At 44.0% G+C, this 14942-nt stretch overlaps 1 protein-coding gene across 2 annotated transcripts in view; it reads left to right on the forward strand.

Annotated features, from left to right (window-relative positions):
- Nucleotides 1-12146, forward strand: part of FAM53A (family with sequence similarity 53, member A) — a 49185-nt gene extending 37039 nt beyond the window's left edge. For both annotated transcript variants that reach the window (XM_010144885.1, XM_010144886.1), the window contains exon 4: nucleotides 10962-12146. In XM_010144885.1, the coding sequence (XP_010143187.1) occupies nucleotides 10962-11285 (324 nt within the window). In that variant the 3' untranslated portion in view covers nucleotides 11286-12146. The remainder of the gene's footprint in view (nucleotides 1-10961) is intronic.
- Nucleotides 12147-14942: the final 2796 nt, after the last annotated feature.

Here is a 14942-nt window from a genome sequence, read left to right on the forward strand (position 1 = left end):
TCCTGGAGCTAGCTCCGTCTGTTTGTGGGGCTTTTCGGTGGGCTAATAAGAGGAGCAGGCAGCCTAATACCTGCTGCGGATTTGCTTTTGCTTTCTGGCAAGTTCCTGTGTGTACAAGTAAAAGTTCACCAGTGAAAGAGCTAACAAGAGCCAGACCAGCTGCCGTTGACATGATGGGAAAAGGGGCCATCCATTAGCTCACAAGGCAGGTTTCAGCCAGCTGTGGGTATTTTCTTTTTAATTATTACTTAGCCTGTCATAAAATTGGATTATGCTAAAATTATTGGAGATGTTGTTTGGAATACAGTAATACAATATTGAGTTAAGAGCTACAGTTCAGTGTTCTATACTGGTACTTAGAGTTAATGTGCCTAAGCTGTACCAGAGGGTTTAAAGAGAGGTGAGAGCATTTATCTCAGGTTTTACCATCTGGGTTTTTGGCAGGTGGCAGATTATATTTTTTTTTTCTCTTAGCTCTAAATTGCAGGAGATGGTGGCAGCAGAAGAGCTGAGTGGTGTTTAATCATTAATATGAGAACTTTCTTCCAGATCTCTTGGCAAAAAAAAGAAATCCCAATTTAATTTTAAAAAATTTATTAGAAATAGTTCTATTAGTTCTACCTCTGAGTTTAAGGTTATTTGGGGAGAGTGGGTTCTCTTAATGGTCACTGTTTGTATAATAACACAGTAATCAAATCAGTGGGTGAGTGCATTTTTATACCAGATTGCAAAGACTGTTGTGAAACTTCTGTTGCTTTTTGACAGGCACTTACTGATCTGATGCATCACATTCAGGAAGAGACCTAAACCAAAGTGGTTCTCCTGAGGTTTTTCTCTACAGAGAGGCTCATTAAAATTGCTTTGGAAGGTCTGCAGTGTAACTGTCACTTTGTCATCTGCCAGTCTTGCACTGCGTGGGTCAGTCCCTGCTGCAGGTACACTCTGGTCCATAGGTGTGATGAAAGCAAACCAGATGACTCCAGCGTGTGAAAACAGAGTGATTGGAAGTTACCCACGTCAGCTACTGATGTCCGTTTGTTCTTCCGTTAGGATGGGAAATACCGACTTGTTTACACCATCTTTTTCAAGAATATACAAACTGCAGAGGGGTTTGTGTGGGCTCTTCCGCTGTCAGAGGCACCTTTTAAGGGAGCACAGTTACAAGCAGATGTTTTCTGCATAAGTGATCTGAGAGTTGCTGCTTTGGTGTTGGTTAGCTGCAGAAAATCGAATAGCTGATTGCTTGTGTACTTTAAAGTACTCTTTCTTTATATGCTGCTGATGGCATGTGCTTCTGCAATAAAACCAACTCCTACCAGAAATTAAATTTTACATACATATATGAGACTTCTGATGAGTTTCCTGATTGTTTTCGTTATAGTAGTAACCATGTGAGTAAAAAGTGCAAGTTTCCCAGCATCACACCAAAGTCATTTAAGTGGTGGTAGTATAAACACATTGGAGTCTAACACAAAGCGTGTGTAATACCTGAATGTGTAGCTTTTTGAATGTTACAGCTTCTCCTTGCAAATTCTGGTTTTGCTACAAACTAGAGGAAGATGGGAGCTGGCTGCGCAGTGGGAAGATGAGCTCAGTTTGAGTGTTCCTGCACTGCTTTAGGATTTTGAATGTCAGCTCCGTCTTACGCAGAAGTTGTGTATGCTGTGCTTCTCCTCCGATGTGGTGCAACGTATTTGAAAGCGTGGATTGTTGTTTTTCAGTGCAGCTGAAGGATAAAGGACCACAAATGTGGTTTCCTGACTTAACTTTTTTTGAAGAACGTTCTGAACGTAACTGCTGAAGTGTTGTCACGTTTGGTATTTGAACCAATAACAAATTTGTCCAAATTGTGCTGAAACTTGTGTTTGACAAAAACAAGTTGACTCGGTATTAAAAATATGTAGCAGGCTTGCCTCTTGATGTCAGAGCCCTTCCTGAGCCACATGCTTTCAGAAACGTTCAAAATGGTCCAAAATCAGATCCTAAGCTAGAAAAATGCAGTAGATATATCAGAGATCAAAAGTGAACAGTGCTAATTCTGTTCTTTCTAAACAAATGTGGTGTGTTCAGCTTAACTTGTCTCTGGAAATAATTAGTGGCGAGAGTCCACCTACAGCCTGAATTAATGCTCCTACAAGAATTCATTGTTAAATTGTGGTTTTTGCATTGAGTCGAGCAAAAGATTTGTAACAGCGCTTGTACTTGGTCCCCACGTGCTGCGGGTGCCCGTGTGCTCTTGTAGAACAAGATCTCGAGGGTTTGTTTTGGACAAGTGTTTCTGTAGTGGCAAATGGGTCTGAAGACGTGGGAACTGTTCCCAAGCTGAGGTCGTGTTTCTCTTTGTCTCCCACCCTCCTTCCCTGGCAGAAGGAACTTTATGGCCCAATTATAGAATCCCTTAAATGTTGGTTATGATGGGGTGCCAGCATAACCCAATAATATAGGTGAGGCTGACATCTGTCAGTAACTAATGAGGGCAGCCTTAGAATCAGGACTTGGGGTTTACTCCTCTAATTTCTTATAAATTTGGCTCATCATATCAATTTGCATTTGACCTGAGGATAAAAAAAAAAATAAAGCCACAATAGGTTAGAGTTTTTAAAGTAGTTGGTACATGGGTTGACTTTTTCAAAAATCAGAGCATATGTGATTCAGTTGTGCAAGTAATTGTTTGCAGCTCATAGCAAAGTCATGAAGGAATAAGACCTTGGCTAAACTGCTCAGGAATAGAAGTTCTCTATAAAAATAGATGACACGTAAATGGCAGGAAATGAAGCCAACATGGTCATGTTTTGGAGTCACAAGGGTCAAATCCTGTCCTGTGTTACTCTGGTGCATAATCAGTCAACTTAAACCCTGTTACTTGAGAGCAGAGTTTGGCATGTGAAGGGAACTTCAGCCTGGGACTGGGTCAGCGGTTCTGGGGAAGCACAGCTACAGCTTGTTCCATTTGTGTTTGAACGCATTTAGTTAGAAAACTTGAAACCTAGTAAAGCTCCTGGGTTTGGGGGTAACTTGTTTGTGTTTTTAGAACTGATTGTAATAGGCAAGTCTGCTATTCCCTCTGTCAGAGGAATAATACAGTGCGTGGCTTGGGCTACCCAGGGGGCTCTGGTTTTGGATCCTGAATGCTGGACGCTGAGAGGTGACAGTGCAAGCAATCATTCTTGTGACGCGATTTCCTGGTACTGCTCATTTTGAGCAGCTGTGAAGTACGTTATTATATGTCTACATAGAGGTGTGTGTGCGGCTCATGTTAATGTGAGCGTGCTTCTTTATTTCTCGGGTTAAAACAGAAAACTATGTGTATCTTTCAAAAAATCTGTATGAATTAGACATTATTTAAGTGTCCATAAAATCATTTCTTCATGTTGTTAATGAAGACAGTGATATGTCCTTCAAGTTGTTTCTTGTTTCCAGAGCCTGTATTTCTTTTCTGAAAGGAAAGGTAAAAGTTCTTGCATCAGGAAAGATGGAGCAACTCGGGCAGCACATAAATTGTTTCTGCTGGGAGAGAGCACATGCTTACACTGTTTCCTCTGTGCCCTTCTACTGGACAGCCGGATGTGTTCGCTATCCCTGTATGAACACAAAAGGTGCAGCTCTTTGTTCATCCCTCCATCACTCACGAATGCTGGTGGCTGATCTCCGTGTGCCAGACTGAAGCTTCTCGATCTCGTGCAGCTTCAGCACTGTAGAGGCCAAATTCCACATTGTCCAGCTCTTTGGTTTGTCTGTGCGGTGGATAAATCTACTATCCCCGTTAGAGGTGTGCTTAGGGTCAAGCAGGGAGCAGAGAAGTCCCTAGGTGAAGGTATGCAAAGACAGTTTTCATGAATCCATAGCACTTGCTTTGGTTCTGCAGGATACCCCAGACTGCAGCTGCTGCCTAAGCAAGGGCAAAGCTAGAACCTGTCTTCCTGGCTGTTCCTCCTGCTGTTCCAGTGCCCGTCTGAGTCTTTGTGGTGCTTCTTTTCCTTTGAGAAATCTCTGCTCTGGTGCAACTGCATTTCAGAGGAGACTGCTGCTCTGTCTAGTAGTGGTCTTGCTCATCTTTCCCTTCCCTCTCCCTGGCCAAAGCCATGTACTGTATTGTCCGGTGAACAAAGCGATCACCGTTATGCGGCGCTTTGGTTGACACCCTATTGAATATCAGCCAGTTCAGAACAGTTAAATCTACTGCGTGAGCCTCTTCTGCTGTAGTTAATGGAATAATTCATAGCATCTGTAGGTATTCATGCTTGCCGAACTGGTACTAAACTATTTGGAATTTTTTCTACTTAATTACATGCAGGTGAAATAGGCCTGATGTTTGTAGAATGTAATCCCACAGTCTTATAATAAAAGTCTGCGTGATTTATACTTACAGGAAAGGTAAAAGGCTGTAGTTCACAAATCTACTGAATTAGAAAATGTAAGATGCCAACATAATTAAAATTCCATGCTGTAAACTTTTAAAAATGCAGTTTAATGCTGGCCTGGGTTTTATATAAGGGCAAAATTGCCGTGTATGTTCATCCTCTTCACATTGGTATTGGTGTTGAATCGCTCCCGACTGTGCTGCATTAACATGCTGAACTTCCCATTCACCTTTAGAAGCAGACAAAAGCCAACCCCCATGATGAACGGTTCTGGACTTGTAGGAACTGCTGAACTCCAGCACTGGATTTTCCTGCACTGAACTACCAAAATTCACTTTAGAAAAGAGTTCATTAAAAAGTCAGTAGTGTTTTGTCTGCTTAAACTCCATTTAGAGGAACAACTGTAGACCTACAAACTTTTCTTTAATCTGCTTGAAGTCCTTGGTTTCTTGTGTTACTGAGGTGGAGGACGTGCGCTTAGTGAGGGAGCCTGTAGGGTGTCTCCTCAGGTGTTATATGAACTTGTAAACCACTACAAGGAGAAGATGTGGGGAGGATATCTGGTTTGGTGTGCAGTTTAATTTCAGGTGTGGAGTGCCTGTCATGATTCACGTCTGAACTGGGGGGAAGCAGGTGTTCAAGTTGAACACGGTCGGTGGTGGTTGTCACCCCTGCTGTGTTTGGGGTCTGCCAGGCCTGTGACTTCCCAGCTGGCTCATTGGAATTGGGTCTGATTAGCTGTGGTTTTAACTGGGTCCTATGATGTTTCCCAGCCAAACGAGCAGGCTGCAGTACAGGGCAGAAGTTCCCTGAGTCTCCTCTGCGGTGTGGGTGGCCAGTGCGTGAGTATAGTGATGCCCAGGTAGAGAACTGGCCCCCTAGTCATGTCCCCTGACCCTCCCCCCCAAGCCTTTGGGCCTTTTGTTTTTCTTATTTCTAGATCTTTAACTATTCCAGTGGTTTCTGAGTTTCTCGCATGAGGAACAGCCTCCTGTTCTTGCATATGTGAGTACAATTAGACAAATCCAGCAGTTCACTTAAAAATCTCTATTTCATTCAGCCATAGAATTTTTTCAACTAATAGCACTAAAAATCCGAATTAAATCACAAGCCCTTACAGCTCATAAACAAAACTTATAAGGATACTCTGGCACAGTTTAAACATAAGCATAAAAATCTAGGCCAATAAATAGATCAGCTTTCATGGTAGACTAGACCGGAAAACAGCACACTTGAATCTAGAACAGTCTGGCTAGTGGCAGATGAAAGCCAGTTACAGCGCGGTGCTGTTCAGCATCTGATGTGAACTCAGTTGATGTCAGTTTTCTTCTCTTCCTGGGCACCTACATCTAAAAAATTAAAGCAACCTTTGAAGATCCAGCAGAGACGAAGTACCAAACAACTCTCATTCCGGTCCTAGCCACAGTGCTGCGTGTCAGCTGCTGGTGGTTGTTGGCTAGATCTGACCTGATCTGCCTACAAGAACTGCGGCAGCAGTTTTATCAGCGATGGGGGGAATGGTTAGTATAGTTACGTCCTTAATTACGTGGCAAAATGGTGTTTGCTTTCTCATTCATATCCAGTATTCCATGTTTTTTATGCTTCCTAGTTACAGATGATGAAACAAGTATTGCTTTTTTGAATATAAAAATACGTGTTGGATTTCCGGGGAAAAGAAGGGTAACTGCAGAGCCACAGAAAATGAATAGCGTGTTTGGTTCCCAAAGTGAATTTGATCAGAGATCAGATTTTGCCTGTGAAGGTGTCAGGAATTTTCTAGGAATTTCATTTTGTCACTACAAAATACATAAATAGGAATGTTTTTGTGAACTACTTGGTTTGTTGCTCAGTGCAAGGAAGAAAATACTTTTGGTTTATTTCAAATGCATAGTTTGAAATTGGCAATGGTTTTTGACCTGAAGTGGCATTTTAGACACTTGAGTTTAAGATCTTAATGTATATCTACGCCTTTGATTCCTCATTGGTGCAGGAAGAAATTCTTTCCCAGTTAAAAACGGTGTTTTTTAACTTGTGGAGTCTATTAGCAAGCCTCAAGCATATAATGTTATGAGAATACGACATGGTTTTCCTCCTGGCAGCACTACTCCTTACCGATGAAGCTGTATTTCTTTTCCTCCTAAAGCTCAGGTTATCTGTGAACTTCAGAAAGTGTTCACCAAATGCTCAGTGCTCCTCAAGACAGAAGAGTTAGAGTCAAACATCAAGAGCTTTACTCCATGGAAAGGTTAATGGTTTGTTACATAAACACTGCGGTTTTCTTACTGTTTTTCACTTTATGCATAGTAGAAGGTGCAGGCATTGGGGCTGTGATGGGATGTTTTTGTCTTCTGTACAACCAGCTGACGTTTGTAATGATTTACAGGAAAACACTGTACTTGGACTGTACCAGGTAACAATATTGGTGCAAGTAATTAGATGCACGAAGAGCGAGTTCAGTTTCCACGGCGGGACACTGTCCACATCTTTCTGTCAGGCTGTGGTGTGTCAGGGGATGGTGTGTTCAGAAGGCAGTTTTCAACACGATTCAATGAGCTGCGTAGGACCAGCCTTTTGTGACAGTTTGTTCTTATAATTAAGTCCTTCCTGAAGTTTCCCTCTTAGCATCACCACGTGGAGTCTCTTCAGTGTAATGAATTTGTACCGTGGTTTGCCTGCATTACTGCTGAGGCTAAACTGGAATCTCTTTGGGGATGGGTTAGTGTCTGAGGTACAAATGCATCACACAGTGTGTAGTGCTTCTGATCTAAAACTGCACTATGGCACGAGTTAGCATCAGTAAAGGCAGTTGGTGTTGAGCCACTCTGACTAGTCTATAGGAAGTTAAATAAGGACCTGAGAAGCCCTCAAAGGGAAATGCAGCCCATCTAACTTGCTCTTTCCCCTCTCTGCTGACTGGCTAGGTACAGGGAAGCAACAGGAAAAGCCATGGGTTGCTCCATGCTCAGGCTGCCTCTTCAGTGTTTCATGCTTGGATTGGTTGCTGATGTTCCAGGAAATGCCAGGATTTCCTCCTCATGAGGACCACCGCATCACCCACATCTTTCATCTCTCTGGTGGAGACCTGAGCAGTCAAAGAACACTGTGTGCCTGCATCTCTTCATGCAGCGTCTCCTGCGTTGTGCAGTCATAGGCAAAAGTCTCTGGACGGGGCAGAAAGCCAGCGGGGTGACTGCTCTGTGGAGTCTGATGAATTCCCTCTCTTACTGAGCCTGTGGCTGCAGGGAGCAGCCCATGCTGTCGTGATGACTGGTGCTGAGAGCCGTAGGATGGGCTCAGGGCTTCCTCTGCTCCTCACTTTGTGCCAGCTGCTGCAGCTGCACCTCCTCAAAGCAGCTGTATCTTCCACCCCCATGCAAACCTGAGGGGGGAAATGGGTGGACTTGGATGGTGATGGGGGCACGGGGAAGAATCATGAGAACCGCTGCTCCCACTAGACACTAGGTTTTCATGTGCATAAATGACTTGTTTTTTCCCTGAACTACTGTAGCTAATGCCCTGGTTTTGTTAGTAAAACAAAACCAACCTTTTTATTGCTTTTTATATTTGGAAGGTGATGTTTTATGGGTTTCTGAACTGGAGCTTTACCGAAGAGTACAGACATTAGCTTCCTTTCAGGCTGCTCTTGGGCCTTTCTTGTTTGCTTTGTATGGCAAGGGTCTAGAGAGATTTCTTTTATTTCCTTCCCCACCATTGTTTTTGGTACAAAGTTTTTTTTCTTAATATTCAGACATTTTATCGCCTCACTTCTTTTAAAACCGAGTTTCTTTTTTTACCCTTTTTTTTTCCACCACACAAAAGAATACTTTTAGCTGATTGAGTTCTATCCATTGCCAACTGTGGACTCTTTTGTCTTGTTAGTCCAGCATCCTTTATAAAATGAGGACCATTGAGCAAGTACTCGCAGGCTCCCCGCTGAGCACAATTGTGCTTGAAAGGTGTGGTACTGTACCAGCCTAACGTGGAAAGCTGCAGTTCAGAGGGCCTGAATGCATTGCAATTTCTACCTTTGGCTTTGTGAAAGAAGTGGGATTGTGCTCCGAGATAATAAATCCACCTATTTTTAGTTTGGTGCGGTTGTGACAAGTGGGTGAACAAAGAACCAGTTGAATGCACTCGCTGTTGTGTTGAAACCGGCTGAAAGTTCCCATTCAAGTGGTTTCAGTGCAGTCCAGCTAACAGGCCGTTTCCATTTATGTACACAAGCCTCTAGAAGGACAGCTGTGGGCTTGGATTAATTTCCAGCAGTAAACTGAATAAAAGATATTTTGAAGGGGGACTCGGGAATTCCTTTGCGAAAACATGGAGAGCAGAACTTTCAAAGCTCTCTGCTATTTGATCCCTTTCCTTCCCAGCGCCTGCTGTAAGATTTAAAGAGCTAACAGTGCTGTCCCCTGTATGGAGACACCCAACAGGAAATGTTGTTATCCAAGCGAGGAGATAGGACTAAAATGCTCTTTAACGCTTCCTGCTTCAAAACTACACTGTTTTGCTTTTAGGTAAATATGAGAGAAATTCACACCTCTTAGTCATGGAAAGGAGCTCAAAGTCTGTACTTGAATGAGCTGTGAGCTGTACAGAAACATTTTGAAAACAGGAAGATGTTTTATAGCAAAACTGTTTTCAAAGGGGGTGAGGTTTGGAAATAGAAAGCTTTTTGATTATGCAAAGTTATCAGTTGGATGCTAGTCACGTGCAGCACTGGATGTGGGCTTAACCATAGCCATGGTACACAGTAATTTCTGAAAGCTGTTGTTTTGTCGCAGGTCTTGGAGCTGCATAAATGAACTCCTAAATGAGGTGTCGTTTGTGTCTGCCCAAACAAACTAGATTATCCCTTACAGATCCTTCTGGCCTGAAACCTATGGCTCGTTAACCAATCGTCTAATCAGATCTTCGAGTTGTTTGAGCGAGAGGAGAGCTGTGTGCAGCACAGGCATAACAACCGCCTGGTCAGGAGCAAACAGTGCCCCGCTGCAGTGCTTCCGTGTGGTGCAGGCCTGGGGGATGCTGCCGCAGTGTCTTACCTACAGAGACATGCCAGCGATGGTGACACACTGTCCCATACTGGTAGCGCAGTTCACTCCTCAGCATCGTTTGCTGTGACTGAACTCCAAAACACAAGTGTTTTGATTTTACCTTTATCCAAGCTTTCCCTCCAATAAACTTTCCAGGTAGCTTTGATGTCAGGATGTCGAAGGAGCTGTATGAACTCAGAGTGGCAGCTGGCTTGTCTGCAAGATGTTCTGTATGTACTATCGACCCTAAGGGGTCAGGCAGATCATCTCAGTGAGGTTTCTTTACTCTTCTTCATCCAGTTGTATACAGGCTGACGAACTCAGATTCTTCTGAATTTGTGAAGTTGAGCTTAAAAAACCAAATCCACACCACCCAGAGCTCTTGGAAAGCTGCTCATGCGGCTGCTGATGTGTGTTGAAGTAGGTGCTCTGGAAGAGCATCTGGAATATTCCAGTGTACTGGGAATGTTGCAATGTCTCTATTTCATCTGAAAATAACAACAAATACAAAATACTTGAGAAATTACAAATTAGGGAGGAAGCTGAAAAGGGGTGTGAAGGTTGGTCTTGTTCCCTGTGGATCTACTAGTAATAAAATATGATGGTGTGTAAGAGACTGGAGTCAACCCGTGAGGCATGGCAAGCTAGCAGGACCTCACTCTGCTGGCTCTTCCCACCTCCCAGAGGAGCCCTGACCGTTTTACCCTCCTCTCACCGGGTGCTTGAGGCAGAATTGAAGTTTCTCCCTTACTAAAATGTAAGTTCTGCTGTTTGTATACTTCTGTGTTTTGTTTTGTTTTTCTTAAATGCTGCTTCTGGATTCCAGTCAAGGATCCCTTAGGGTTACGTGAGGAGCTTAGGCGTTTTACTCCTCTACCTGAGGGACAGAGGTAGCATATTTAGTGAGGTTTTCTTTTTCCTTTGCCTAAACAAAGGTGAGTGCCCCTCTATTTTAACATACTTCTCACGTAAACAGAACTGAAGAGTAGATCCCTGAGCGCTTGTTCAAACAGTACCCACATGTAAGACAAAGTAAGGTGGCTCCAGAGGAAGGTGCCTCCGGTAGAAGCTTGGTTTTTGCCTGTTTTGAGGTTACCCAAGTGTGCCAGTGGTCTCGCAGACTCTCGCGGAGGTGATGCCTGAGGGCTCGTCATCTGCATGCTTGGGAACTTCGAGAAATTAATTGTCAACTAGGGTGTGGCACAGCTGTTTGACCTAAAAGCTGATGTCACCAAATGCTGTGCTCTGGGTTTGCCAGGAAGCTCATACATCAGACTGGGCCTCTAGTTCCTCGCTGAGGTGATCAAAGCGAGGGTGCTGGTAGTTTTTCTCAGCACTGGGAATCTACATAGGCAACAAATCTACCCGTGCAAAACCAGATTGCATAGTAAGTAAATACCGTTCATCCTTCTTCATGTCCCTCAGTGTTTCCAGGATTACTCGAAACATGTCGCAGGCTGATTTTGAGTGTGTACTCTCAAGCCATTCAAGAATTTAAGGAATTTATTCTGCTCCTCCTGTACAATCATGGTTAATATATTTATGTAATTTCTTTTAATTGCAGACTTTAAAGAATTCCAAAAGTCTTTGCTCCCTCGACTATGAAGATGATGACGACGACACACAAATGAAGACAATTGTGTCATCCCCATGTGACTCAAATGATCTTATGAACATCATCACCCCTGGTTCCAGTCCGATGAAAGAACAGCTGGATGAAGTAAGGCATCACGGGCCGTGCCAAGGTAGCTTCACAACAAGGGATTATAAGAAAGCAGCTGCGGTCTGTGAAAGCGATGAGGACACGAGCGATTGTGAGAGCACGGAAGAAGGCATCTTTCCTCTGGACTGTGGGGACTTGGACCTAGAGCAGATTGAAAACAACTGAGACTCCGAGTTGTGTGCTAGAATCCGAGTTGTTCTAAATTAAACCGATAGAGGATTACCTTTGCCATGCATAATCCATGTCCCTGAATCTCTGTATTGCCTGTCTCGGGCCTGTGTTAGAAGAAATGTTTCAGGTGGGGGAAAAACGTGAACCATTGTTACCTGTTTAGTCTGTTGATCAGTATGTGGATGACAACAAAAAAGTAGGAGGTTAAACGTTATTTTGAACATTAAGGAATAATTTTGATTAAAAATTTCCTAACAGATATTTTGCATTTTTATGGCTTTTACAGTTCTGGAGAAAAAGCGTCTCTATTTTGAAATGAATTTTCAGAAGGGCATTCTATAAAACTGAATCTGTCTACAGTGATTCTGGTGCGGGTATGTGTTGCTTTTGTTAAAGAGCTTAATGTGAAAAGTGAGTTGCATAATGAAATTGGTAATAAACCTTCAGAGAGAACTCTTCAGTATCTGGTTGACAACTGGTCCAAAATACTTAACTGCCATCTCTGACAGTGTCTCGTTAAAAAAACCCTCATAACATGTACAGATGTTCTTTTCATACATTCAGGACTTTTTGATCAAAATATGGTAGTGACCTGAAAGGTTAACATTTTCCATTATTTTACTACTTGAATTGTTTTCTAGCCTGAAGCGATGCTAATTTAGGTGGGATAAAACTGCAAGTAGCTGCCCACCTACTTGGTCATTATGTTTTCTGTGGTTCGAAAGAATGTACACAAGAGCACTTGAACTTTTAGACAGGGACTTTGTAATGATCAATTCCCCAGGAGGTGATCCCTTCAGCAATACTAGAAGGAGAATAGTCCTTGAATTAAATAAAATGACATTTTGCTTTGCACTTTGTGTCCGCTTGTGGGTTTTACTAGTGGAAAACGTGTAGTCTGTGGCAGGTTTGGTGGTCTGGCGCTTAACATGCAGACTTGGGTGGAGGGGGGCAGATGTCTGGTCATCTGAATAGCAAGTGACATCAGGGTAGTCTGGGGAGCTGGGGAATAGCTCGTGCTGGACTCCAAACGCGTGTCTGAGATGGTTCAGTGTGTGTAATCATCTCAGACGTAATACTGCATTCATTGCAGTACTGACCTCGTTAGTTCAGCTACAGTAAGGATCCTCCTGAAGGAGGGGGACATTAATCTCAAAATGGCTTGAAGTTGGATGGAAATGGGGAAGCTTAGGTCATGGAATTTTTAGGTGATGGCATTTCGGTGCATCATACTAGTCTCATTAAATGAGCCAACTCCTACCGCAACTGTGCCGTAAAACCAAAATACAGCCATGTATTTTAAAGTCAGCTAATGGACTGTGGTTAAAATGTGAAATGAGCATCTTGAGGCACATGACACAGGCTGCGGGCTGCAGCCTTGTGACCGGGGTCAGCCTTTGCTCTTACAGAGAATTGGCCTTTAATTACCGAAGCAGCTTACATAACTCAGTATCTACGTGAACTTTCCAGGTTGTGCTAGCCAGTAAGAAGCTCTAAACATTTTTCTGGCTTTTATGACTCCTACTGCATTGACAGCTACATGTGGCAGTGATCTGTGATACCGATACCAGCATACATGTGTCGTAAGGTGCAAGAACCCCAAAAAGTCTTGTTGGGTTCTCAATAGATTAATGTATGTTGTATGGAAGAAAGCGCAGCTGCTTGCTGCGGACAAAACCCCTTCTTCTAAAGGAGTAAATAAAGGGGTGGCTGTTGGAGCAAGGAGTTCCTCTGGAAGCTCCTGTTAACCCTGTGCCTCTCACCCCACAGAGACTTGCTCTGGGGTGGCACAGAGCATGCAGGTGGTGGTGTACACGTGCACAAGACTCTTTTGAAATAACCTTATGCAACTGAGGATAGATGTTCCCGCTACTTCAAGTAGCAGCAAGCGAGGTACAGCCAGCTCCCACCATGGGTAGATGGGAAATGCACTATAGAGCGGTGACCAGCTGTCGTGGGTACCGGAACAACCCCTCTCCCTCCTGGACCGCGGCTACGAGTTGCAGAACTACGCATCTCTTTGTGTATTCTTCTGACCCGAGCAGTAGAGGTAAGTGAGATGGAATCGGCTGTAATGCAGGATTGTAGCAAAGGCCGGTAGAGCAGCTGGGGTCACTTAAAGCTAATTTTGCCATTTGAAAGCACTCTGGTTAAAGGTGTAACAGCACAGAATGAGAAAGTGAATGTGGCGATCCGTTCCTTCTCCCCCAAGGAAGACAGGCTCCTGGAAGAAGTAAAAGAAGGAAATACCTCGGGGGGAGTAAATAAAAGAAGGTAAGATGTGCTTTGCCAAGGGGGAAAAAAAACCCAACCCAACAAAACTGACCCAGAACTGAGGCTGTTAATAAGCAGCTGATGGTGATGGAGTAAATACAAGAGTACAGGACTGGATAATATTTATTCTAGTGCTGAAATAGTCTGGCTGTGATCACCGTGGATTGACTTCTCGCCTCAGAGGCCAGGTTCTCTGGTTCCTGTCCGTAGGTGTGCTGTTCCCAGTCAGCCCGGAGCTGCCTCCCTGCCCACACGCTGAGGATAGGAGGGAGTTTCCCAATGAAGGCGCAGATGAACTTGCGTATGGTAACCCAGGACTCAGTTTCCTGGTGAGCCAGCTGTATAAACTCTGAACAGCCCCTTCGTGGAGACAAACAAAGGAGTGGGTTTGGATACTGAAGAACGAGTTCCATGAAAGTAGGAAGTAGTAATTACCAAGTTTAGGCTCTTATTAGTGGGTGACAGGAAAATAAGTAGTTGAACAGCTGTGCAGCAAATGAAATCTGCTGAAAGGAATCTGCACTCCGTCTGCAGATGCTAATGTAATCCCCCCTGAGAACCACGGGTAAAAGGAGTTATGGGTTAGAGCTTCAGATGGGGCAGGCTTTGGCTTTGCGTCCCCCACCAGAGCTGAAGTCCCGCTCCAAAAGAAAGTCACAGATGATGAATTCGGCACTTCTGTTGCTCTCAATTATAGGATAAAATCTGCAGTGGCTGTCGAGCAAGTACAGAAGGGGGTTTGTGGAAAGGGAAAGCATGGCTTCAGCGGTGGAATGGTGTTTGGGAGCGGGCTGAGCTAGGCTGTAGGCAGCTCTGCTCAGGGAGTGGCTTCTTTCCATCTTGGACTCAGTGTCAGAAGGGAAGACCGTATTGCGTGGGGTTATGGGAGCTGCTCTAGGTAACTTCTCTTTCATTTTTATTAGCAACCTGGGTAACAGGTACATGCATTACATTTGTGGTCAACAGGAAGCTGGGCGGACATGAAAGATAAGATAGCAATAGAATTCAGAATAGTCTTGGCAACTTGTAGAAGTGGTTGTGGCAGGAGATGGTGGGGAAAGATTCTTTTCAGCAAGGCACTGAATTCAGATAAACAACTGCGTGAATTCAGCTGGGCCAGCTACTCAGCACCATTCCACAGCAGGGATCCGGCAGTTTGTCTTCCCGGTGGTAGAAAAGCAAGCTGCAGGCTAAGGGTTACAAACGGCGTTGTATTTGGTGAGGCTCGAGATAATCCTGAGCTTCACAGGAGCACCTGTAAGTGCGTAACCTGAGGCGCTGCGCTTGGGACTGGAGAGCGCAGCAGGGAGCGGCACGGCGGATACCTTGAGAATGTGGGAAAATGCACTTGGGAGGATGCACTGAAAGGACCGAGCT

Source organism: Buceros rhinoceros, unplaced genomic scaffold (genome assembly GCF_000710305.1).
Source record: "Buceros rhinoceros silvestris isolate BGI_N320 unplaced genomic scaffold, ASM71030v1 scaffold3791, whole genome shotgun sequence".
Classification (NCBI taxonomy): domain Eukaryota; kingdom Metazoa; phylum Chordata; class Aves; order Bucerotiformes; family Bucerotidae; genus Buceros; species Buceros rhinoceros.